A 26,243-nucleotide genomic window follows, 5' to 3' on the forward strand; every position below is an offset into this window, starting at 1 on the left:
CCTGAAATTTGCCTACTTGACAGGTCTAACAGTTCTGAAAGGTTCTAACTTCCAAATAGAATAATGAATAGAGAAATGTGACAGAAATCCCAACAAAGTTCTTTGACCACTGATTAGGGTAGGCCTAGGCTAGAATGAAGACAGATGTTTACAAACAAATGGATAGAGAGGTGAGATCAGAGTCTTCAGGTTTTCATTTAAATCATTTTCTGTCAGAAAATATAGGCTTATGATCTTTGCACATTGGTTTAGAAAAAATAGGGCTAATAGAAACTATCAAAAGGGTAAATGTGTAGAGTAGTAGCTCTGAAGAAGGAGACATGCTGAAACATAAACAAATAAACATGATGATTGCATATATCAGGGGGTTTACCCCCTCTTCAACACGTTGCTGTTCATGCTTAAGTTTTTCAGAACTTCTAAAAAAATTTCTTGTTGTTCTAATTAAATGACACTTGTGTTTCAAGAGTCATTTTAAAGAATTGGACAAAATTTAAACTCTAGCATAAAAAATAAGGTGTTGAGGAGGGAGGAACCCACCTCATATGCTTAATAATTTCTGTTTTTTTTTTAAGTTTTAAAGTTGTTCCTTACTTTGAGTTCAAAAAACTCTTTTTTTTTATTGGATTTCTGATCATTTTTTAAATAATGCCAGGAAATCTGGCTCCACCTCCATAGAAAAGTGCTCTCCCCACAGAAATATTCTCTGGACAATTCAATGCCAGGGAATATTTACCCTGAATAATTTACCTATAACATCTCTACATGTAAAATTGAGTTGGTGAAGAGAAAGCAATAAAAAAAATAGTGTAAAATTTCCCCTGAAAGTTTCCCCCTTGAAACATCCATCTCCATGGAAAATTCTCTCTGTACAAAATACCCCCAGCATAAAATTCATCCTCCTCTGCCCCACCCAAAAAATGTATATATACTTCCCAATAGCAAAATACTATATGTAAACAAGTTACTGGGCCTTTCAACTATGTTGAACAAAATAGCCATCTCTAAATTTTGAGAAAAAAATGGTTTGGGAGGGGGCCTAGTTGCCCTCCAATCTTTTTGGTCACTTAAAAAGAGTGCCAGAACTTTTAATTTCCATTTAAATAAGCCGTCTCCCAATGTTCTAGGACCACTGGGTTGATACAGTCACCCCTGGGGAAAAAGATTCCACAAATAAACATGCATCTATGATCTTTCTTCTGGCAAAACATAGAAAATTTAACATTTTTACAGATAAGAGCTTGAAACTTCCACATAAGGGTTATTGGATACACTGAATCTGATAGTGTGATTTCCATCAAGATTCTTTGGCTTTTAGGGGGAAGTTCCCCCTTGTTCAAAAATCAGGTAAATTTTCTCAGGTGTGTAGTCTTTGATGGATATAACTAAACTTAATATAACTTATATGTTCAGAATCAGCAAAATGCCAATTCTTTTGATATTATCTATTGGTATCAAATTTCTGTTTTTTTACAGTTTTGGTCACTATTGAGCTCTGTTGTTCCTACCTACTGTTTGTTACCATGAACTGTTTGATATATTGACCAGAATGTAGGCTATTTTCTTTTATCATAAACAGTCTCCTTCTAATCTTGAACATGAAATATATAGACTAGGTATAGATAATCAAGATTTGCTGATGGGCTAGTTGAGATTGGCTGACTGCAAATCTTCAATAAGTTCATTTTTTAACACTTAAATTTACAGAAAATTTACCCCTATAGCCAAGCCTGTTTATAATTATTGTGCTTCAAGACACTTGTCTTAGATTGAATATCTCCAAAATTAGTCTGTGATTTAAATACTTTTTTCTAACTTTAATACCCTGTATCAATGATTAGTTTATATTTTCCAAGATTAGGCTTAAGCTCTGTCTGAGATTATACTCCACTATTGACTATCAGTACATTTTTAATATTCAGCATTGCTTTTGGGAAAAAAAAACAATATTTGACTCAACTGTATTCTTATTAGGAAACTTCTGGCAAACCAAATGGCAAAACATTCCACTTTCTAGGTGGTACAACCTAATATAGATTTTATAGGGAATTAAAAGTTTAAGTTGTAATTAGCTATATGAATGCTCAATATCTTACCCTTTATATATCAATCAGGTTATCATGTTTCTTTCTGTTAGATTACCTTAAATTGTATTGTCCAGCAAATAAGAAATTATCCTGTAGGTGCTGGTTAGTCAATATGTTGAGCCAACATGTTGGCTGCATCCCATTCTCAAAGCTATGGCTTGGACAACCAAACTTTGTCCACATGCCCCTTGAAGTTCTCCACACTAGCAGCTGAAATCTGCCTAGTTTTAAGCATGGGATCTTAAAGTTGGAATAAAGTAGGAAAAGTAATGAGAATGGTTTTGAAGTAGTGAGATCTGGTTTTGACAACCATCCAGGAATGAGTCCTAACAGACTTGTTGCAAAGGAATGATTTTATTTGTGGCAAAATGGATGGCAAGGCTAATTTCTGCACAGTACAAATCTAAACAGATTTAAGTAGGGCTGTATGCAGGTTAATTTGTATTTTTTTTTCAGTAAAGTGCAAATTATGTTCTGCCCTTGGGAAGGCATAGGGGTTTTGAGCCCTACTCATGTTAATTTCTTCTCGTTTTGAGTTTGACTTGATTATTTATTGTAATTTCTGTTCGTTTTTGGTTTCATTTATTTATTGATGCTGATTTGCAGTAGTTTCATGCTTGGTAGATAATTTGATTTTATTTTTGCTCATTTTTGGTGTAATGGAGTTCTTTACTTTTCTTTGAAAAGCTTATTTTGTGGAAAAAGTTTTTTTTAATTAATTTCTGTTAATTTTATATTTACATAGTCTTTTCAGGGAAAAAGAAAATAATACTTTAAATATTTTCGTTTTTTTTTAAGAATTTATAGTTTGGCATGCTAATAGTATGCTGAAGAAAAATTTTCAGCAATTTGTAACAGCATACACCCGTTTAAAAATCTGGACACATCTGGCCTGCAGGGCATTACTTACAGCCCTTGCCCTGAGGGCTCTGAGGGAGTTATCATCCTCAAAGACTTAATTTCCACAATTTTCAACTACGTTGAACAAAATGGCTATCTCAAAATTTTGATTGGATGTGTTTGGGGAAATAGTGGGCGTGACAGGGGGGGTCAGTTGCCCTCCAATCACTTTCGACTATTTAAAAGGTTACTAGGCCTTTGAATTTCCAATCAAATGAGCCCCTTTTGAATTTTCTACAATATTGTTTTCTATAAAAGCCTTATATGCCCCCGGGCATAACTTCCAACCCTTGCCTTGAGGGCTGTGGGGGGGGGGTGTCACCCTTAAAGACCTAATTTCAAAAACTTTCAACTACGTTGAACAAAATGGCAATTTAAAAATTTTGATTGGATGTGCTAAGAGGATTAGGGGGCATGAGAGGGGGGTTATGTGCCCTCAAATCACTTTTGACTGTTAAAAAGGGCACTAGCCCTTTGAATTTCCAATCGAATGAGCCCTTTTTCAAGTTTCTATGACAAAGCTTTCAATAAAACCTTATATGCCCCCAGGGCATAACTCATAACCATTGCCCTGAGGGCTGTGGCGGAGTGTCGTGCTCAAAGATATAATTTCCAAGCCTTTCAACTATGTTGAACAAAATGGCTATCTCAAAATTTTGATTGGATGTGTTTGGGGAAATGGTGGGCATGAGAGGAGGTTTAGTTGCTCTTCAATCACTTTCAACTATTAAAAAAGGCACTAGTCATTTCAATTTCCAATTGAATGAGCCCTTTTTGGAGTTTCTACAGCAATGCTTTCTATAAAAAAAACTTATATGCCCACAGGGCATAACTTACAACCCTTGCTCTGAGGGCTGGGGGAGGATTGTCATCCTCAAAACTTTCAACTATGTTTAACAAAATGGTTATCTCAAAATTTTGTTTGTATGTGTTTGGAGAATAGGTGGGAGTGAGAGAAGGGTTAATTTCCATCCAATCACTTTTGACTATTAAAAAGAACGCTAGCCCTTTGAATTTCCAATTGAATGAGCCCCTTTTCAAGTTTCTATGACAAAGCTTTCAGTAAAACCTTATATGCCCCCAGGGCATAACTCATAACCAGTGCCCGGAGGGCTGTGGCGGAGTGTCATGCTCAAAGATTTAATTTCCAAGCCTTTCAACTCTGTTGAACAAAATGGCTCTCTCAAAATTTTGATTGGAGGTGTTTGGGGAACTGGTGGGCATGAGAGGAGGTTTAGTTGCCCTCAAATCACTTTTGACCGTTAAAAAGGGCACTAGCCCTTTTAATTTCCAATCGAATGAGCCCCTTTTCAAGTTTCTATGACAAAGCTTTCAGTAAAACCTTAGATGCCCCCAGGGCATAACTCATAACCATTGCCCTGAGGGCTGTGGCGGAGTGTCATGCTCAAAGATATAATTTCCAAGCCTTTCAACTATGTTGAACAAAATGGCTATCTCAAAATTTTGATTGGATGTGTTTGGGGAAATGGTGGGCGTGAGAGGAGGGTTAGTTGCCCTCAAATCACTTTTGACCGTTAAAAAGGGCACTAGCCCTTTTAATTTCCAATCGAATGAGCCCCTTTTCAAGTTTCTATGACAAAGCTTTCAATAAAACCTTAGATGCCCCCAGTGCATAACTCATAACCGTTGCCCTGAGGGCTGTGGCGGAGTGTCGTGCTCAAAGATATAATTTCTAAAACTTTCAACTATGTTAAACAACATGGCTATATCTATAGTTTGATTGAATGTGTTTGGGGAAATGGCAGGCATGAGAGGGGGGTTAGTTGCTCTCCATTCAATTTTGACTATTAAAAAGGGCACTATCCATTTCAATTTCCAATCAAATGAGCCCTTTTTGAAGTGTCTATTACAAAACTTTCTATAAAAACCTTGGATGACTGCAGGGCATTACTTACAGCCCTTGCACTGAGGGCTCTGAGGGAGTTATCATCCTCAAAAACTTAATTTCCAGAATTTTCAACTACGTTGAAAAAAATGGCTATCTCAAAATTTTGATTGGATGTGTTTGGGGAAATAGTGGGCGTGACAGGGGGGTCAGTTGCCCTCCAATCACTTTTGACTATTTAAAAGGTTACTAGCCCTTTGAATTTCCAATCACATGAGCCCCTTTTGAATTTTCTACAATATTGTTTTCTATAAAAGCCTTATATGCCCTGGGGCATAACTTACAACCCTTGCCTTGAGGGCTGTGGGGGGGGTTGTCACCCTTAAAGACCTAATTTCAAAAACTTTCAACTACGTTGAACAAAATAGCTATCTAAAAATTTTGATTGGATGTATTTGGGGAAAAGGTGGGCGTGAGAGGGGGGTTAGTTGCCCTCAAATCACTTTTGACTGTTAAAAAGGGCACTAGCCCTTTGAATTTCCAATCGAATGAGCCCTTTTTCAAGTTTCTATGACAAAGCTTTCAATAAAACCTTATATGCCCCCAGGGCATAACTCATAACCGTTGCCCTGAGGGCTGTGGCGGAGTGTCTTGCTCAAAGATATAATTTCCAAGCCTTTCAACTATGTTGAACAAAATGGCTATCTCAACATTTTGATTGGATGTGTTTGGGGAAATGGTGGGCATGAGAGGAGGTTTAGTTGCTCTCCAATCACTTTCGACTATTAAAAAAGTCACTAGCCCTTTCAATGTCCAATTGAATGAGCCCTTTTTGGAGTTTCTACAGCAAGGCTGTCTATAAAAAAACTTATATGCCCACAGGGCATAACTTACAACCCTTGCTCTGAGGGCTGGGGGAGGATTGTCATCCTCAAAACTTTCAACTATGTTTAAAAAAACGGTTATCTCAAAATTTTGTTTGTATGTGTTTGGAGAATAGGTGGGAGTGAGAGAAGGGTTAATTTCCATCCAATCACTTTTGACTATTAAAAAGAACGCTAGCCCTTTGAATTTCCAATCGAATGAGCCCCTTTTCAAGTTTCTATGACAAAGCTTTCAGTAAAACCTTATATGCCCCCAGGGCATAACTCATAACCATTGCCCCGAGGGCTGTGGCGGAGTGTCATGCTCAAAGATATAATTTCCAAGCCTTTCAACTATGTTGAACAAAATGGCTAGGGTGAATCGGGGAAAGTCCGACACCTTAATATGTTTTTTTTGTTAAATTGACTCTCAAGATTTTTTTTTATGAGTATCTCATACCATCTTCTATCCACCTTTTTTTTTAAAGCAGTTTACCCTATTATTCACTTTCTGATTTTCCCATATACTGTGCTTGTAACCCATCACCAGGTCTCAAAGTTGGTGCAGTCTGCTATGTTGGACTTACCCCAGCTTTGGGGGAAGTGCAACATATCCTACTAGCTTTTTTCAACAATATGTCAAAAATGATATGACTTCACCATCTTATAGGGCATCGAAGAATCACTATAAGTCCATAAGCAAACAATTTTTATGTCAAACTGACTGGCATCAAAAGGTCAGACCATACTTTTTTCTGCTGCTGTGGGGTAACTCCGACAGTGTCGGACTTACCCAACAGATAAACGTTACAAGTATCATGGCCGAGGTGCACAAATCACTGAATGTAAATGGTTGCTTGTATTTAAAAAAAGAAAAACATATCACACAAATTATGATGTGACTCCAGATACAAAAAGTGAGTAATATATGTTGTAGCTTACGTGTATGGGCATAAAACAAAGATCTACTGACGCTTGCCAGTAACTGCATTGTGCGATACATTAACCTGACAGATTTGGGGTATTTCAAATGGTCCAGTTCCCACTAAGTTTACTGGTCCAGCAAAAATGTATTTGTCATCCACAGTATCAATATTGTCTTTCTTTGGCCAATTGAAAGAGTAGGTGGCAAGGCTCAAGCAGTGAAGAAACTTGAGCTTAACTTTTCCCTCGTCAGGAAAGTCTAGAACCCTTCCTATGTACCAACCTTGTTCGTCATTCCTGGCATCGTATCTAACTGCATAGTACTCATTTAGCTTGGGAACAATCTTTTGCTAATTGGGTGTCTCCTTGTCATCACTGTCACTTTCTTGAATAATATCTTGAATACTCTGCTCATCCTCATCAGAGCCAAGTTCAAGGCTGATGTCTGATTCGCTATCACCCATATCTCTATTGGCTTCCCTCTTAGGAAGAAATTTTTTTTTCGATTTTATACCCTTCCCATCTGAATTTTTCTTCTTCCCTTTGCCTTTTGCTTTCAGATTTTCTTCCCTCTTAAGCACCTCTAGATGCTCTTTTGATGTTATCACTTCTGCCTCTCTTGCAATTTTCTTCCGTTTTTCTATTCCTGAAACTGATGGTAGGTTAGGCCGCTTGATTGAGTCAAGAAGAATCTCTTCAAAAGTTTTTGATTGGTTGCCAAGCAACTTCCTTGGACTAATGGTAACAGAAAAGGTAATTTTTTCTAGTTCAGTGTTGACGGTGGTTGTGACTTTAGATGTGCCTGAATTTGCCTCTTGCTCCTTTTTCATTTGTGCATAGCGTCTCAACTTGGTGGGTTCAAACTTTGTCTGGTCAATTACGGATGGGTTTACTCTCATTGGAACACTCAGATCAAAGATTCCAGTTGCTTTGAACGAAGAAACTGGTTTTTTTACTTGTGTCTTCTTCATAAGATGGTCATGCAAGGTAGTGCGCGGTATTTGAAATACTTTCGAAGCCTGTAGCATAGACATTCTCTTTGAAGATATCTCTGCTAGCGCATTTTGTAGCTGAGTTGCATCATATGTTCCTCCAACCCCGCGTTGTGTTTTCCGAACATAATTTCTAGGCACCTAGAAAAGAAAAAGGAATTATGAATGAATGGATGAATTTATTCGAAGGGGAATTATGAATGAATTGATGAATGTATTAGAAAATCTGTCACAAGCAGGTGGGCAAAAAATTCCAAAACAACCAGTAGCAGAATTCCAAAAGCTGTCAACACTTTAGCAGCATAATCCGTGATTTGACAGCTTTTCTTTGAGCAAAAAGTATTTCTATAGGTAAAATTTGCAGAAAAGTAACAAATGTAACTTAGTATAAAACGAAACAATAGTAAAAAAAAGAGAAAAACAAGGATTATACAAGCCAGTGAAACATATGAACTAAAATGCAAATATTTCGGTCAAGACCTCCGCTTGACCGTCCTCAGTGCAGGATAATAACATCAAAATTGCTAATAAAAATCCATGGATAGTATAAAAAAAAATTCAAACCTTGAAAGGAAGCGCAACTAAAATTTGAAGACCCGCTCCATGTAACGGTGAAAGGATAACTTAATGAAAAAATACAGTACTGAATGGGAATTCAATTTTTTAATTTATACAGAAGATTTTTAAAAGCTAAACGCTTTCCAGCGTAATATTAAAAAAAATCACATTTTGCAACCTAACCTAATCTCTGATGATGTTTTACCTGGAAAGCGTTTAGCTTTTAAAAATGCTCTGTATAAATTAAAAAATTGACTTCCCATTCAGTACTGTATTTTTTCATTCAGTTACCCGTTCACCGTTCCAGGGAAAGGGTCTTCAAATTTTAGTTGCGCTTCGTTTCAAGGTTTGAAATTTTTTTTTTTTTTATATTATACAGGGATTTTTATTATTAATTTTTATGTTATTATACTGCACTGAGGACGGTCAAGCGGAGGTCTTGACCGAAATATTTGCATTTTAGTCCATATGTTTCACTGGATTGTATAATCCTCGTTTTTCTCTTTTTTTTACTATTGTTTCGTTTTATCATGATTAGCCAGTGTGGTCTTAGAAATTATTTGTAACTTAGTATAGCTTTTGGTTAGAAATATCAATAGTTTTCTGAATCATATTTAATCATATTCAAGTACTGTCTCATTTACTCTAATAATGCTAATGATGTATAATATTCAAAGTCTCAAGTATACAGTATATAGATAACTGCTGATAGTTTATTGTTGAGTTGTACACTCAAATGGTATTGATATTATAAAAAAAATACACACCCAACTGCATTCTTTATATTCATTGATCACTGTACGACAACTATAAAAAGGTCAGTATACTTTTACTAGCATAGGAAGAAAGGTCAGTAATTCAATGATCTATGTCTGGTTTTGATGTGTAGTAAATAATTGAGACATAAACTTTTGAAAATAGTGAAAAAATTATTTCAAGTCAAGTGAAAGTAATAGTCACTATGGGTGGATTGTCGTCAGTGATAATTCACTAGGTGTGGCAACCCTGAAAGAAAGGGGATTTTTGGGGAACCGATTTTGAGAATGTTTATGAGAAGACAGAGTTTGGGGGAAATCCCCAAAAATTCGGGGATAGTGGAAGGACTGGTATTTTTGAAAAAAAAAAATGCCAACAAATCTTGCTAGACCATGAAAACTGTCAACTAGCATTGCTACTATGCTACCCCACTTTTTGCACGGCGAAGCACAACTTGTGTTTTGACAGCTTTTCTTTGAGCAAAAATTATTTTATATGTAAAAAGGGTGTTTTTAGACAAAATCTGCCAACAAATTTGATACATGCCAAGTAGCATTTCTACTTTGCTACACTTTTTGCACGGCAGGTCACAAGTAAAGGTTAAGACGAAAAAAAAATTACAAGGGAGAAAGATAAACGAAAGCAGGCACAGAACTTGAAAACATGAATGATCAACACAACACTACATTCCACTAAGTTAGTAAAGCCATCTAAGGATGGTTACTGGCTTCAACCTTTATTATCTAAAGCTTAGAATCTGTTCTACCATTTAAAATATCCATCTTTGGTAACATGGGGTAAGTCCGACACCCCAGCCAAACTTCCCCCGTAGGGGGTAAGACCGACATGTCGGACTTTCCCCAGGTGGTTTTTATTGGGGGTAAGACTGACACCCCTCTTATCTCTTCAACTCATAACATTAGCTTGTTTTATAAAATCAGGAAGATGTGCTTGATATTCTAGTTTCTAAGAAATGAAAAAAAATTCTATATCTCTCTTACTTTGTAATCTGCATAATTTAAGGTAAAGTCAGTTGCATGTGTTCCTAAAAAAACGCAGTCCAAAAAACTTAAAAACCCTCTGAATAGAAGGCGTGCTAACTCTGCCGGAAGTTGATGGCACTGTTGCCTACTGCTACTATTATGGAAGAAAATATGAAAGCCTCCCACAGATACAATGGACCATAGACAAGTTGAAGGCCGGTATCGGACTTACCCCACTGTCGGACTTTCCCCGATTCACCCTATCTCAAAATTTGGATTGGATGTGTTTGGGGAAAAGGGGTGCGTGAGAGGGTGGTTAGGTGCCCTCAAATCACTTGTGACCGTTAAAAAGGGCCCTAGCACTTTGAATTTCCAATCGAATGAGCCCTTTGTCAAGTTTCTATGACAAAGCTTTCAATAAAACCGGATATTCCCCCAGGGCATAACTCATAACCATTGCCCTGAGGGCTGTGGCGGAGTGTCGTGCTCAAAGATATAATTTCCAAACCTTTCAAGTATGTTGAACAAAATGGCTATCTCAAAATTTTGATTGGATGTGTTTGGGAAAATGGTGGGCGTGAGAGGAGGGTTAGTTGCCCTCAAATCACTTTTGACCGTTAAAAAGGGCACTAGCCCTTTGAATTTCCAATCGAATGAGCCCTTTTTCAAGTTTCTATGACAAAGCTTTCAGTAAAACCTTATATGCCCCCAGGGCATAACTCATAACCGTTGCCCTGAGGGCTGTGGCGGAGTGTCATGCTCAAAGATATAATTTCTAAACCTTTCAACTATGTTAAACAAAATGGCTATCTCTATACTTTGATTGAATGTGTTTGGGGAAATGGGAGGCATGAGAGGGGGATTAGTTGCTCTCCATTCACTGTTGACTATTAAAAAGGGCACTAGCCCTTTCAATTTCCAATCAAATGAGAATTTTTTGAAGTTTCTATGACAAAACGTTCTATAAAAACCTTGTATGCCTGCAGGGCATTACTTACAGCCCTTGCCCTGAGGGCTCTGAGGGAGATATCATCCTCAAAGACTTAAGTTCCAGAATTTTCAACCACGTTGAACAAAATGGCTATCTCAAAATTTTGAGTGGATGTGTTTGGGGAAAGAGTGGGCGTGACAGGGGGGGTCAGTTGCCCTCCAATCACTTTCGACTATTTACAAGGTCACTAGCCCTGTGAATTTCCAATCAAATGAGTCCCTTTTGAATTTTATACAATATTGCTTTCTATAAAAGCCTTATAGGCCCTGGGGCATAACTACCAACCCTTGCCTGGAGGGCTGTGGGGGGGGGGGTTGTCACCCTTAAATTCCTCATTTAAAAAAATTTAAACAACGTATAACAAAAGGGCTATCTAAAAATTTTGATTGGATGTATTTGGGGACAAGGTGGGCATGAGAGGGGGGTTAGTTGCCCTCAAATCACTTTTGAGTGTTAAAAAGGGCACTAGCCCTTTGAATTTCCAATCGAATGAGCCCTTTTCAAGTTTCTATGACAAAGCTTTCAATAAAACCTTATATGCCCCCAGGGCAAAACTTACAATCCTCGCCCTGAGCGCTGTGGCGGAGTGTCGTGCTCAAAGATATAATTTCCAAACCTTTCAACTATGTTGAACAAAATGGCTATCTCAAAATTTTGATTGGATGTGTTTGGGGAAATGGTGGGCGTGAGAGGAGGTTTAGTTGCTCTCCAATCAGTTTCAACTATTAAAAAAAGGCACTAGTCATTTCAATTTCCTATTGAATGAGCCCTTTTTGAAGTTTCTACAACAACGCTTTCTATAAAAAAAGTTATATGCCCACAGGGCATAACTTACAACCCTTGCTCTGAGGGCTGGGGGAGGATTGTCATCCTCAAAACTTTCAACTATGTTTAACAAAACGGTTATCTCAAAATTTTGTTTGGATGTGTTTGGAGAATAGGTGGGCGTGAGAGAAGGGTTAATTTCCATCCAATCACTTTTGACTATTAAAAAGGACGCTAGCCCTTTGAATTTCTAATCAAATGAACCCTTTTTGAAGTTTCTGCAACAAAGCTTACTATAAAAAACTTATATGTCCCCAGGGCATGACTTACGACCCTTGCCCTGAGGGCTGTGGGGCAGTGTCCTCCTCAAAAACATAATTTCTATCTGAAAATCAACTATGCTGAACAAAATGGCTATCTCAAAATTTTGATTGGATGTGTTTGGCGAAATGGTGGGCATGGAAGGGGTGTTAGTTCCCTTCCAATCACTTTCGGAAATTAAAAAGGGAACAAGCCACTCCAATTTCCAATCGAATGAGCCCTTTTCGAAGTTTCTATGACAACTCCTTTGATATGAACCGTCCTGGTCTAAGACCAAGAAACCAAAAAATAAATAACACATTGTGCCAACATCATTCCTTACTTAGGCAGCGCTATTGCGCTGCCTATGATAACCAAAAATTAGCTAACATAGCCAAAACAGAAAAGTTAGCTGTAAATAACTAAATGAATTGTATAAAAAAAAGAAACATGTTTATTTTCAATATATCTAGTATATCTAAAAATTGCAAATCTAAATTCCTCAGAACTTGGGGGGGGGTTAAACTTTTAGGTCTCAATCAGTTGATTTGCAAAATTTTGTGGGGATAATTTTTTTTATGAACTTGTAAAACAAGATAAGAAATACTGTGTTTCAAATTCTAGGGAGAGGGGCATTTTGGGGGTTTGCAATTTTTTTTAATGGCACTGCTAAAGAAAGGTACTTTTCACAACCCCACCCCCTCCCTTATTGGTGTCTCAATTCTCGATGAAGGGTGAAGGTGAAGAACTACTTTTTCACTCTTTTTTCATGCATCACCACACATTTCACCTGTTGCAGCTTATTCAGATTTTCTTTTTCCTGCAGTTGAACACAAATGAAACTATGGTCAAGCTTGTATGCAGTTTAGCTTTTGCGCTTATTATCTTGTCTGCATCTATCAAGAGTCATAGTTCATTCTCTCCATTCTTACACGCAAAAAATGCGGGACAACCATCAAATATGGAAACAAAGCTATTAGTGAAAGATGCTTCTGTGAGGTAAAGAACTTTATTTTTAGATTTCCTGTGGCTTGGAGCATAATCATAATAGTCTTGGTAAATGAAGTGAAGGGTTAGGTAAGGCTAATTTAAAATACGAGATAATGAGATAAGATAATACTTTATTGATAAACGACTACAGTATTACAAACCAAAAATATAGCCAATTCGTGTTCCAAGTCAGATATTTTAAAAATTAAAACATTGGGAATCAAAAGCATTATACAAATCAAAATAATTAAGAATGAGAGTAACAATCAGACATGCTGATTACTAAAAAAGGATTGCATGAAATACTAGATTGAAAAATATAACTTGAAACACAGAAAACCCTTGAGCCAAAAAAGCATAACAAATGAGCAAAAAACAAAAACTGCTGTAGAAAAAGGGGTAATAGTTATTGCTACAGTACACCATCAACTAAAAATCTGACACAAAAGTTGTTTTTGGTTCAGTACCTGTATCAAGAGTTAATGAGGTGCTCCAAGAATAAAGGCGACAAAACTTTTTCGAAATCTCTCTATAACATCATAGACTGGAAAGTATGTTGGGATTGCTGTTGAGGCTAATCGCGAGACTTGGGTTCTAGTGGGGTTTTGAAATTTGGGGAAATGTCCCACGTGTGGAAATTGGCTGGCTTGGAAAAACGCAAGCAAATTTTATCCCACCTTTCTTTTAAGGTGATAATGGGTTCGGCTTTGAGGAAGACGAAGCATGGGATATATGTCTGTTATAATATATATATATATATATATATATATATATATATATATATATATATATATATATATATATATATATATATATATATATATATATATATATATATATATAGTGATGATGATGATGATGATATATATATATATATATATATAGTATATATATATATATATATATATATATATATATATATGTGTGTGTGTGTGTGTGTGTGTGTGTGTGTGTGTGTGTGTGTGTGTGTGTGTGTGTGTGTGTGTGTGTGTGTGTGTGTGTGTGTGTGTGTGTGTGTGTGTGTGTGTGTGTGTGTGTGTGTGTGTGTGTGTGTGTGTGTGTGTGTGTGTGTGTGTGTGTGTGTGTGTGTGTGTGTGTGTATATATATATATATATATATATATATATATATATATAGTACCGGGAGCCCGGCGGCGAAGCTGCTGGGCCCCAGCACTTGGCACGCGGCATAGACAATTTGAGCCTTTTCTTGATGTCATGACGTCCACATAGCCCTTAAATTGGAAGATGTGGCTTTACAAAATTACATTTTTTTATTGGACCTATAACTTTTGCTCAGCTTGTGTTTTGTTATAATGACCGACACCTCGTCAAACCTCTGCTTCTCTTAATTTTTCAAGTGGAAGGACTTAAACTTATGTCTTTTCCAGAGGATCAGCTAGTCAAGGTTTTTGATTTTAAATGGTGTGGAAGGTATCGACGGACACCTTTTTTAATTTTAATTGTTAATTGTAAGTGACAAAACTTCTTCTTTTGCCTTGGGTCTTTTGTCATTATGAAAGACATATCGCCGAACCTTTGTTTCTTTTAATTGTTCAGGTGGTGGAACAAAAACTTATTTTTCTTCCAACAATTTATCCAGTCCATATTTTTGATTTTCAAAGCTATGGTAGATATTGATGATTATCCATGTCAAAATCTAAAACCCAATCATCATTGCTATCATTTTCAATTTGTTTGGTTTGTACCACCTTGGCTTATCTTTCGTCATTATGAAATACATATAGCCGAACCTTTGTTTTTTTAACAAAGGTATGTTAGGTATTGATGACCTTATTCATGTCAAAACCCAATCCCAATAATCACCGCTATCATTTTCAATTTTTGACACGTTTTCATTCTTGCTGTCCTGGTTGATTTTCATTGTCTCGCTGCTCTTCATTTTCATTTTTGACTCGCTCAATTGCTTAGTTTCGTATGTCTTCTAACCGCGTGTGTCTTTGCTTTTCATTTTATTTTTAACACGCTCTGATTTTCGTTTTCGAATGACTTCTAACTACGCGTGTCTTTGCTCTTCATTTTTATTTTTGACACGTTTTTGGATTTTGATTACTTCAGACAATTTAGGAATGACTTTTGCTTTAGGTGTCCGTATTGGTGTTGTCGCAATTGATGGTCCAGATTGTTGAATTTCGCATCTTATCACGTTTGATAGTTCAGGTTTTGTTTCCAAAGAATCATCATTTATAGTAACTGCAACTGCAAATTTTCATTTTTTGGACCTTCCAACAGACAATTATATTATATAAATAACTGTTGTGATTGGAAACTCAACAATCTTATTTATGCTATGCATGACATAATGTAAGAAAATACATACATGATGTCAAAAAAAATGCTTATATGATGCACTAACATAGTACATGATGTCATTTGCAAAAACCAAAATTAAGGCTCTTTACGAATTTTTTCAGACTTCAATGCGAGAATTTCCCAAGATACCAATTTTCCCGAAAAAATATGGAGCCGTTTTTGACAACATACATACATACATGTATATATACACAATTATTGGTCACTTATAAAGATAGTATGTATATATATATATATATATATATATATATATATATATATATATATATATATATATATATATATATATATATATATATATATATAATAGTTATTTAACAGATAATTTATGTAAATTATAATGAAGAGGAAAAAAAGTTGGATGATAAATTGCTCTAAAAAAAAATTTTGACTATATAATTGAGGATATTTTTTGCAAATGCAATAGAAAATAAAGTAATAAAGACAAAATATTAGGGAAAAATACAAGTAATATGAATAGCATACCTGCACAAAAGGGAGGGGAGAGAACATTGACTCCTCTAGAGATTGAGGGAAAATACGCAGTACTTCTGCATAAATATTGGCCAAAAAGTTTCCGAGTGGATTGTGCAGACAGGAATGAGAATGTGATGAATATAGCGATTTTGATTTGAGAATGTTTTTTTCACTCTTAGAATGATGTCTAAATGAAGTGCACAAAATTGTATTTTCTGATATATAAATTTTTTTTTATAAATTTCATTTAAAACAAAATGTTCGAGGGTTAATGAGAATTATTGGGTGTTGCTTTGATCTTCCAAAATATTTTTGTATTTGTTGTAATTAATATTTTTAATACTGTATAGAAAAAATTTTATTATCCCTAATAAAATGTATATTTCCCTAAAAGAAAGCTTAAGATAGAAAGCTCATATGATGGTGAAAATTTCATATTGGTAATCCTGTCTATAATCATGATACTATATATGATACTCCAATCTAAGCAATATAAGCGCTTTTGTCGAAAAAGTCCACAATGTTGTATGCAATACTGAAAAGTTACCTGGGAATCTTTTTTTTGGTACTTGTGCATTATTCCCACTCTTTATATACTGCTAGTTTGGTTAATTCTAATGAAATAAGATAAAATAGGATGAATATAGAATAGCTAATAAACAAATTTGGGCTTTATATTGGCACATTAGGGGGGGGGTGTTGGGCAAAGCATAGCATATATTAAATACATAACCTAACCTAATCTAGGTACCTTTTCCCCCCCAAAAACCCCAAAAACAACACTTTAAATATAGTATACTTAATTAAAACAACGCTATACATCTACAGCTGTGTGTTGAATCATCCCGTAAAACGGGTTTGTTCAAAGCGTCTTGAGTTAGAGATATAAAAAGAGTGGGTATAATGCACAAGTACCCTTTTTTCAAAAAATAGGCATAATTTTTTTCAAAAGGGGCAGTGCCCTAAAAGAATGTTCCGATACTCAATACCTAATTAAACCAACTAGACTATTGGCTGTAAATAATTTTAAACTAATTACCATAGTCTTCAAGATACAATTTCCATCCTTAATATTTGAAGAGAAAGACATTCACGAAATTCTTGCTACTCATTTGGAAGACAACCAAGCAAAGTATAAAAAGACATTTTTCTTCACTTATCTAAGTTCACGCATGAGAAATGTTTGCTTTTAATGGCAATTTAATCAACAAATTTTGTAGTTTCAGCTGCTTTATCAATCAATTTGTTTTTACTTGAAAAAACACAACTTTCGTCAAACAAATAGGCAATTTTTTCTTCAGCCATATAAATTTTTATTTAGCATTTTTTGAGCAACATCAACAACCAAAGGAAAGCAATCTTTCGGAAATATAGCAGCAGTTAAAATTACTCATTGATATACCGTAATTCACAAATATTACCTGTTGTAGAATTTTTTTTCTTATGGAACCATAGAGCTAGACTTATTTTACCATTTTAATTCGTTTGCCCCGTGCTAACAAAAAAAATTAAATCATTTCAATTTGACGGTTCACTACTGAAGCAAGCTTAAATGGTTTCAAGGACGGAAAGCCAAAATTGTATCCTATCAGCCGTCCTTTAGCCACATTATTAATGCTTATTAAACTATTATTGTCCACCCACCTTGATTAGTGTTATTAAAACATAATAAATATAATACAGCAACTAATTTAAGCCTGGTGAACCCAAATTGTTGAATTGATGGCAATAATGAGGCTCATGCATAATCATCTTTTGGGCCCCCAAAATATTTTTATGATATTCAGCGATAACTTGCTTTACTTGGACTTGCATATCCTTTTTTCGTTGCAAATTTTTATCTCAAAAACATCTACTCAGTTATTCAGTGTTTTATATGAAAAGACAAATTTTTAGTTTAGTAGCACATTAAAACGACCTAAAATTTCTTTTACTTTAAACTTGAATTCTACAAAATTTAGCAAAGGTATTTGAATCTGCTGTCTAATTACTAATTTATTTGGAACTGTAGCTTACATGTTAAAACAACTCAAAATCTGGAAAATTGGTATGAAGTTTGAAAAAATAATGAAAATACTGTGCCTTAAGGTAATAATTAATCAGTCTTAGTCAGTCTGATAATTAATATGTGTTTGATCTGTATTTTATTTTTTACGAACACACTACGCTACTACGAATTGGCGGAAGCAACGTCTCGTCCGTTTGTCCTCCTGTGTCTTGTTTCTTGAGATCATTACTGTACTTTTCAGGTTAAGCATTCACGAATCCATGCTTATTCTGTACAAACTCGTTTCATGAGAAAGATAAGTAAAATATTCATAATCAAAACAAATTTTAATAGTTTTTTTTTTTACCTAAAATGATTTTTCCTTTCCCCTTGAAAGTATTTAAGTTTTGATGAGGTTGGTAGTATTTTGAAACATGTGAGCAAAATAAATGTAATTTTCATTGAATTATAAGTAGAAGCTCTTCATGGTCGTGCCATACCCCCACTAGTTAACGTATCTCCACCTATTTGATGCGTACCATGAAGCACATTTTATCGCCTTGGCTACAATTCTTTTCCCAGAGATCAGATAGTCCGAATAAATACTAGCTCAAAATGCTAAGCCACCCCCTGACTGCGTCTCTAATTGTGGATTTTATTTTACGGATTTTCAGATAATCATCTACTGATGCTTGCAGAATTTCGTGAACTACGGTTTCAATTGAACAGTTCACCAAACAAATTTCACCTTTTATCCCCAAAAATCTTCATCCTTGGATTCTCCATCTGTTTAAGATTTTCATGAGGTAGTTAGTACTTCCCAAAATTCGAACAAAATAAATAATTTGTTATCTAGTAATCAGCATAATCTTCTTGTGGTCACGCCTAGAAACAACCCCTTAACTACAAGGGGTTGTTCAAGACCAGTGACTCCGAATGAATGCCAGATCAAATGCCACGTTACAACCCCTCTCCCCAGTTCCTGTCACTGATTTTGTATTTTTTATATGGGCTGTATTATGTATTTCCATGTAACCATTTATTAATGTGCCAGGTATTTTGTGAACTCTTTGAGAACTTATGCAGCAATAGTTACCACTGCACTGCATGTGACCTGTGTCATGATCCATATAGGTCTCGGGACAATTTTCAGTAGTGAAATGAGATTTTTTGCAATCATGTTAAGTAACATGTTTTATCTTACAAAAGTGTCTTGATAGGCGTTATTTTGAACTGCCGCCTTTTTTGGGCTATTTACTGCTAAATTTAATTCCACTCTATTTTTCAGCTTGAAGGGTCTGTCAATGACTGTGAATGTAACGTTGCCTATGTAGACTCCTTGAATAACAACAAGATTTTCCCGAGAATAACAAGCCTTTTAACTAAGAATTATTTTAGGTTTTACAAGGTAATTTTTCATACGCTTTTGAAATTATTTAATCTTTCAGCTTTATTTTCTGACTAAGTTGTACCCCATTTTTCCCTCCATCCTTCTTGACTATTAATTGGAAATTTTTCTAGGATTACCACTTTTTTACTTATAAGGTATTTGTTTTTGTGGCAGTGCTAATTTGCTTTTAAAAGTTAAATTTCAGAAAATCTGGGATATATTCAAACCTTTTTTTTTTTTTTTTTTTTTTTTTTTTTTTTTTAATTATTATTATTATTATTATTATTATTATTATTACCCAAAGAGAATTAATTAATGTGTTATAGATACCATTCTGCTTTATAGTATTCAATTTGTAAACTGCAAAATTTTTAAATTGTTGATTCTGATGAAATACGTATCGCTGTGTGTTGAAATCCAGCCTTAGACCTGGGTACACATAAAGTTTTTCTTTTCTGCTTACTTCCTCCATGTTCCTGTAAATTGTCATCCCTGGTTAGAGGATACTGGTCTTAGGATTTCGTTCCAAGGCGAGGTGTTTTCCCAGGGACTGGGGGCTAGAGGTTCCCTCGGATCAATTTTTAGAGAGGGCCTACCTTCCCAATGTCTATGTGTTTGTGCTGTTTACTTTACAGAGCATGTGAAGTTTTTTTTCATAGAGGGCCTGAAGCATGTATATATAAAACTAAATACCTACACAGAGACCTGCGTCATGCGAAAATTTGTGGAGGGCTTTAGCTAGTTAGCTTCCTCCCCTTCTTTTCTGTTTGTATTAGTGAAGCTTTTAGAACCCACGTAGTATTTCTGTCAGGAAGTTGGCCTTAGGTTGCTTTAAGTTGTCGACAGGATGCCCAAAGATCGAATGTCTGGGACGGACTCATGAAAGATCCTTCAAGGGAAAGAAACAAGAGAAGTGCTAGATTTATGGTTTTGCAAAAATAACCCAAATATGTGAGTATATTTTGGGAGGTTGCCAACGCAGAAAATTTAAATGACCGGAGGTGGAGAAAATAGTCACTGGTTTCTAAGACTTGGTTAGTCGATAATTTGACGATTTTATAGTAGTTTTTTTCATCGAAAGGCCTCTCTTTTTGAAGTGTGTTGGAATGAGTGTTAATACGATTTTGTCCCTTGTTTTGTCCCTCCATGCATGTCTCCCCCTCCAGGTTTTGGTTTGCCATCTCCAACGGTTTGAAGCGTAAATAATTGTTAGAACTATATCATTTTTGATGTTGTGTGCTTTGTCATCAATATGATACAAATTTCCTTATACTTAATTTGGTTAGTTCCATCTACTATTGAATTTTTAGTAGTTAACGCCAGTTTAGCTTGCTTATTGGAAAATTAGTTTGTCCCTTTTAATTTACCCCAATGTTGTTGTTCTTTTTCTATTTATCCCAATGGATAAATTTAAGGCTTTTAGGTGTTGAGCTACTTATAATAATAAGTGTGCAAAGAACTTTAAAGTAAAATACTGCAAGTTTGGAAATTATGTGGGATAATGTGTAACTAAAATGTTTCTTTAGTCTAGCTCTAGCATATCAAAGAACATCCAAATTTTAAGACAGGGGATTGCCTTTTCTAGTTATTTACTTTGCCATTAACCTTTTCTGTCTAAATGTTGAATATTATCCTGTCAATGTTGACAGTTTTACCTAAAGTAACCAAAGGGGGTTCAAAAGGATAAACAAGGAATTTTATTTGAAGAAGGCTCACCTGGAAGATCCTTCCTTGTTTGAACTTATTTCTGTGTTTACAAAATCAAACAAATTGAATTGAAGGTATTACTAATTTAAATTAATGTCTAAAGTTTAAAAATTTACGAAACTAACATAAATCTAAGAGTTAAAAACAACATAAAGTGAAAAACTGAAACGAATGCACAAATATCGATAAGTACAGGAAAGATCATAGAAATATCAGCATTTTGAAAGGGCTTTGTCATCGAAGCCCAACCCTTCCCTTCTCCCTTTCGCTCATCCCTGTCTGACATCAGAATTTGAAAGATGTTTCCCCTGATATTTGCCAGAGATTTTTCAACCCATTTTTTTATCTGACCATATCGCGCACTTAAATATACAGTATTTCTTTGTTCTTGTTTTTTAGTTACTTTTGTATCCTGACATTTAATATGGATACCGTCTATCTTTCAAATACATAATGTGTCATTTTTAAAGCATAATGTTCAAATATGCAAAATAAAATGGAAAAAAGTTGATGTACAACCATTCTTCTTTGAATATATTCTTTCTTAGAATCATTTTCATTCTTCCTCTTCTTACATTGTTTGTTCATTTTTCTGCTGAATGTTAAGTTACATAAATGTTCAGCTTTGGGAAGAGTTTGCTTTGATTTAAAATAACTGAACTATGGTATGCACAACATCATCATACCCCATCAGTTATTGTAAAGACTAGATTGATATTCGAATCGTGAAACCTAGTTTAACAGCCTAGATCAGGCATAATTCTATTACTTGACTGTTTTTGCAAAAAAAAGGGTAATGTGTCCTACCCTAACACTTGCGGATCTAGAACCTTTTCTAGTTTATCTGTTTGCTGCTTGGTTAATGATACGGGACTGGTTAGAATAAGGTAAAAATAAGTTTAATGCAGTGCACAAAAATTGCCAAGAATTGACGATTTGTCATAAGACCTAATATATTACCCTCTGAAATTTTATAAGATCTAGCAAGTTTTTCTAGGATAATGTTTAAACGTTTTGTGTTCTCGTAATGTTTTATAAAAAGTCATGTTATTTTTATTTTAATTTAACCTTTACACAGCGGAACCGATGAATTATACCATTTAAGTTGGTAAAGCTAAAAAACTGACAATAGTGAATATGAATTGGTTATATTTGGCTGATGGATAGGGGGGTGAAATCTCTATTGACATGTACAGGATTCAAATCAGCTATGGATTACTAACGGGCTATTAGGTTCAATTGAGATAAGACAAATTTTTTTTTAGAAAGGGTGAAATTGTATATCCCAAAGTGTTTACCAATAATATTTGGATTTTAATAGAAACATAAACAGCCTGCTAAGAAAGTTTAATTATATTTGTTTTTAATTGATTATTAATTGAAACAAATGATTTTCTCAGTACGATTGCGTCTTATTTGCTAGTTAGGTTCTAATCTAAGCCTAAGCAATTCAAACCATGGAAGTATCTTTTTTTTATCATTTAGGCGTGCCATAGAACAATTCTAATTTTTTTTTCTTCTATTGCAATATAATGTATAACATTTTACGTCTATTCCTGAAGGATATTCAGTGAGTGATTCAGTTTCATTCAGTGATTCAAATTATTTATTCAGTGAGTGAAAATCCATAATTGTTCAGTAATTACTCGTAATAGCGGTTATTCTGTCGTTTATAAATTGGTTTCTAAAAAAAATTACAACATCTAAGAAATTAAAACGCCTGTAGATAAATTGTTAAGTTAAAATAGCTCAAAAATTTGACCTGGGGGAAAATTAGAAGAGAATATCAAGAAAATCGCACATTGCCAAGACTTGGCGGAAGGAGCGTATCTTCGGGCTCCAGGAATAGCTGTATTATTTCCATTGCTATTTCGTATTTATTTTTATATCTGTTCTAGAACCTAGAAATACTTTCAGTTTTGTAATTGTTTCCTAGTATATGATATCTTATTGCTATATGAAAAATAAAGGAATTTCTTATTAATTTTCAGTGAAAATTTTTATAAACGCCATTTATAGTAGTTTGTTTTGTCTTTTAGGTTCACCTGTTTAAAAAGTGTCCTTTTTGGGATGACAACCAAGGCAAATGCTCCCTTAAGTTTTGTGCCGTTGAAGAATGTCCAGTCGACTCTCTACCTGAGGCCTTAAAACATTCCAATGATACGTTGAAATCATCCAACAGAATAGTTGTAAGCATAGAAAACAAACCAAGTAATTTAAAACGTATTAATAGATTACCGAAACAGTGGTGGCAATTGAATTTGTCCCCTTGGCGAGGGTATTTGGCCCCTCCGTATTTGCTAACCACCCCCACTCTACATTAAGAAAACTACTTTTTTAGTTGTTTTTATTGTAAATATTGTTTATTTGGTATTTTCATTGAAAATAAATCGCCAAAAAAACAAATTGTCTCCACTCCCTTTTATTTTTGTGAATTAATGTTGGTTTTGAAAGTTTTTTTTCAAACTTTTCTCTCTTATTTTATATTTCTTGGGAATACACTTTTAGTACTCCGAAGGTAGCTTTGTGTGAGTTGTTAGATTTATTTGGTAGCTATTTCGGTAATGGATCTATGGTATACTAAGAATAATGCTGTCATACTAAGTGGGTAAGGCCAAAAAAAAAGTTTTACATTGTATGACGAATCATAGAAATAAAAAAAGCTGTTTTTTTTTTATAAATATCGTTTTCTGTTATGTTTCTACTTAAATTTTGCTCTACATAGCTATGTTACCTATAATAAGGGTTAAAAAAGAGTGGCTACTAAAAACTAATCCACCTAACAGTGCCGAACCTGAAGCTGGCCAATTCTTTTTCCGGTGACTTTTACCGTAAAGTAGCAAACAATTTCTTTGTGGGTGCAATTATGCCCTGATCAATTCTATTCTTAGCCTTACTTTAAAATATAATTTAAATGCTGATCTTAATTGTTCATTAGTTCTCTATTTCAATGTCAAATAACGTTTAGGCTTGGTGTCCTAACCACAAATACAAAAGGCTTGAAAGGATTCCCTTGACTCATGGGCTCTACTGGAAGGCGAGAAGGATAGAATAGGAAAATCAACAAAAGATTATTTCCAGAGGGCCTGTCAGCTGCGACGAGGGCCTAGGAGTAGTGCTAATAGTATTTTGTATAAAAGAAAAGATGTTTGCTAAGCATGTGCTTTTTTGTGAATTTCTAGCCCTGTCTGATTGTTGTTACATAGATACTGGTCTCTTCAGTCGTCATGTATCCAAAGGGTCTCTCCATCCCTCCAACTTGGCTTGGGTGCTGTTTACTTTTGCGCATTTTTCGATTATGTTTATACGAATCTGTCGAAAAACAGATCATCAAACCCTTGTCATTCAATATATTATTAGCTCTAATATTTAATATGGTATTGCTTTACTGACATAATATTACCTGTTGATTATTGGAAATACACTAAGCATATGTAGCGATTGTTTTTTTTTTTTTTTTTTTTTTTTTTTTTTTTTTTTGAGCTGCTGAACTATCCTTTCTAAGCAGATTATATGGTAGTAAATTGTACATCTGTAACTGACCATTGATACTATGATTCTTGTTAGGGGGGGGGGGGGGTGCAAAAGTAGTTTTTGGGGGTGTCATGCTTTTATTAACGGCAATTAAAATTTTTTTTTTATTTTGGACCTATGCCAAAAGAAGAACCATGTATACCCTCAAAAGAAGATATTAGTGGCTCAATCAATGAGACTTTTAGGTAAGTCTTAAGTACTTCTTTCTCCAAAACCTCCTATTACTCTTTTTTCTCTTGGGTCTTTATCCGCAATTATGCAATTTAGGTGAAATAATATTATTTTTCTAGAGGAATTAGCGGTTCATAATTCAACTGATCACAACTTTACCGAGCGTGGTGCTGGGCAGATTACTAGTCAGTGTTTGGAGCAGGGGCGTTACTAGCCAAAATGTTTTTTTGGGGGGGGAGAGCCCATTTATCTTACCGACTGGCTGGTAATTTTTAACGACTTTTTTTTATTGTTTTAACAATTAGAAGAAAAAAAAACTTTATTTTAAATTAGTGTGCTTTGTGTTAATACCTAATTGCTATAATAGAAGTTCCAACGCTTTTCCTGAATTAATTGTTCCCAATCCACCCCAAGAGGCACATCTTGCATAGGAAATACTATAATCTGATATAGCGAACGAGTTTGCTCTTTTCTTGTGGACTAAAGCACTCGATGAGGAGAGGTATGATGATATTATGATTTATATAAGCCAAAGTACGAAATTTAGAATTTCAATTAGTTTATATAAAAAGAGTCAGAATGAAAAAACTAACTTGAATTGAAAGGCCAACCGCCTTGGCTTGGCAGACAACCAGACTTCTAGCAATTTGTCAAGTCTTTGCTCGTCAGCAACGTCAGTTTCACAGTAAATCATGAGGAGATGATCCAAACGGCCGTGATCCATTATTGCATGCAAGCGTCTCGTAACCAATTTCAGTTTGCTGAAACTCCTTTTTGTAGATGCTCCAATTGGTGGCGCTGTTGCAATCGATCGGTAAACTGACCAGAGAGTTGGGAAATATTGTCGTGACAGCATAAATTTCTTTAAATAGAGCCTCGAAAACGGTCCGATCCATGTCTTTACTGCTTTCGACCTCAGTCCTGGTCAAAAAGCATTTGAAGGCCTTAAGCTCTAACACGAGTTCTGCGGGATCTAGGCCTCTTCCCGGAAACAGCTTTGCTACTTCCGAAAGGCTTTCATAGCTGTCGCCCATTTTGCCCAATAAACACTGGTACGCTGGCTCTAGAAAAGAAGAGTTGTCATGGATTGCATCGTCCAAGCCGTTCACAAGGATTCTGAGGATGCCACAGAGCTCCTTAACATAAAACGGTTTCCAGTCATCCGACGTGTCGTCTCCAGAATTGGGATTCACCTCTGAATAACGGGAAGGTGGACGTTGAGGACGGTGCTTAAGTGGGAACTCGTCTTCGGCTATTGAACCAAATTTTTCTGCTGCTGCTTTTGATGCCTCAATTTGCTTCTCTATCTGAGCCGTACCTTGAAGGAGAGCATCTAAGATGTCACGTGTTGACCAGAGTTTTGTACTTGCAGTCATCAGATCGAGCTGTTCATCCTGCAGCTTTTCTGCAAGAACCTTCGTCCTGAACATGACTTGGCGCATGAACATAAGTGTAACAATAAAATCAAAGCAAGTAATGTGGTGATGAAGAGCTCGAGCTTTTTCTTTTATGATTTTGTCCTCGTCATGTTCTATTAGCTCTTCAAGGACTTCAATAGTGGTGTCAAAGTTGGCCCAAAGTGCTGTCAAGTTCTCTGATCTGACCGTTCATCTTGTCATTGACCAATCTCATAGCTACACTATCGATTCAGCTCTCTCAAGTGCTTGTTTGTAAGCTTGAACTCATTT

General features: G+C 35.3%; 1 protein-coding gene across 1 annotated transcript in view; it reads left to right on the forward strand.

Annotated features, from left to right (window-relative positions):
• The first annotated feature begins 36 nt into the window (after positions 1-36).
• The window catches only part of Ero1L (endoplasmic reticulum oxidoreductin-1-like protein), a 62,897-nt gene continuing 36,690 nt past the window's right edge, over positions 37-26,243 (forward strand). Inside the window, exons 1-4 of the mRNA XM_089092413.1 lie at positions 37-170; positions 19,042-19,161; positions 22,890-23,143; positions 26,094-26,225. Coding sequence (XP_088948539.1) covers positions 135-170; positions 19,042-19,161; positions 22,890-23,143; positions 26,094-26,225 — 542 coding nt within the window. The 5' untranslated portion in view covers positions 37-134. The remainder of the gene's footprint in view (positions 171-19,041; positions 19,162-22,889; positions 23,144-26,093; positions 26,226-26,243) is intronic.

Source organism: Artemia sp. Qi Xiang Cuo, chromosome 1 (genome assembly GCF_049724085.1).
Source record: "Artemia sp. Qi Xiang Cuo chromosome 1, ASM4972408v1, whole genome shotgun sequence".
Classification (NCBI taxonomy): domain Eukaryota; kingdom Metazoa; phylum Arthropoda; class Branchiopoda; order Anostraca; family Artemiidae; genus Artemia; species Artemia sp. Qi Xiang Cuo.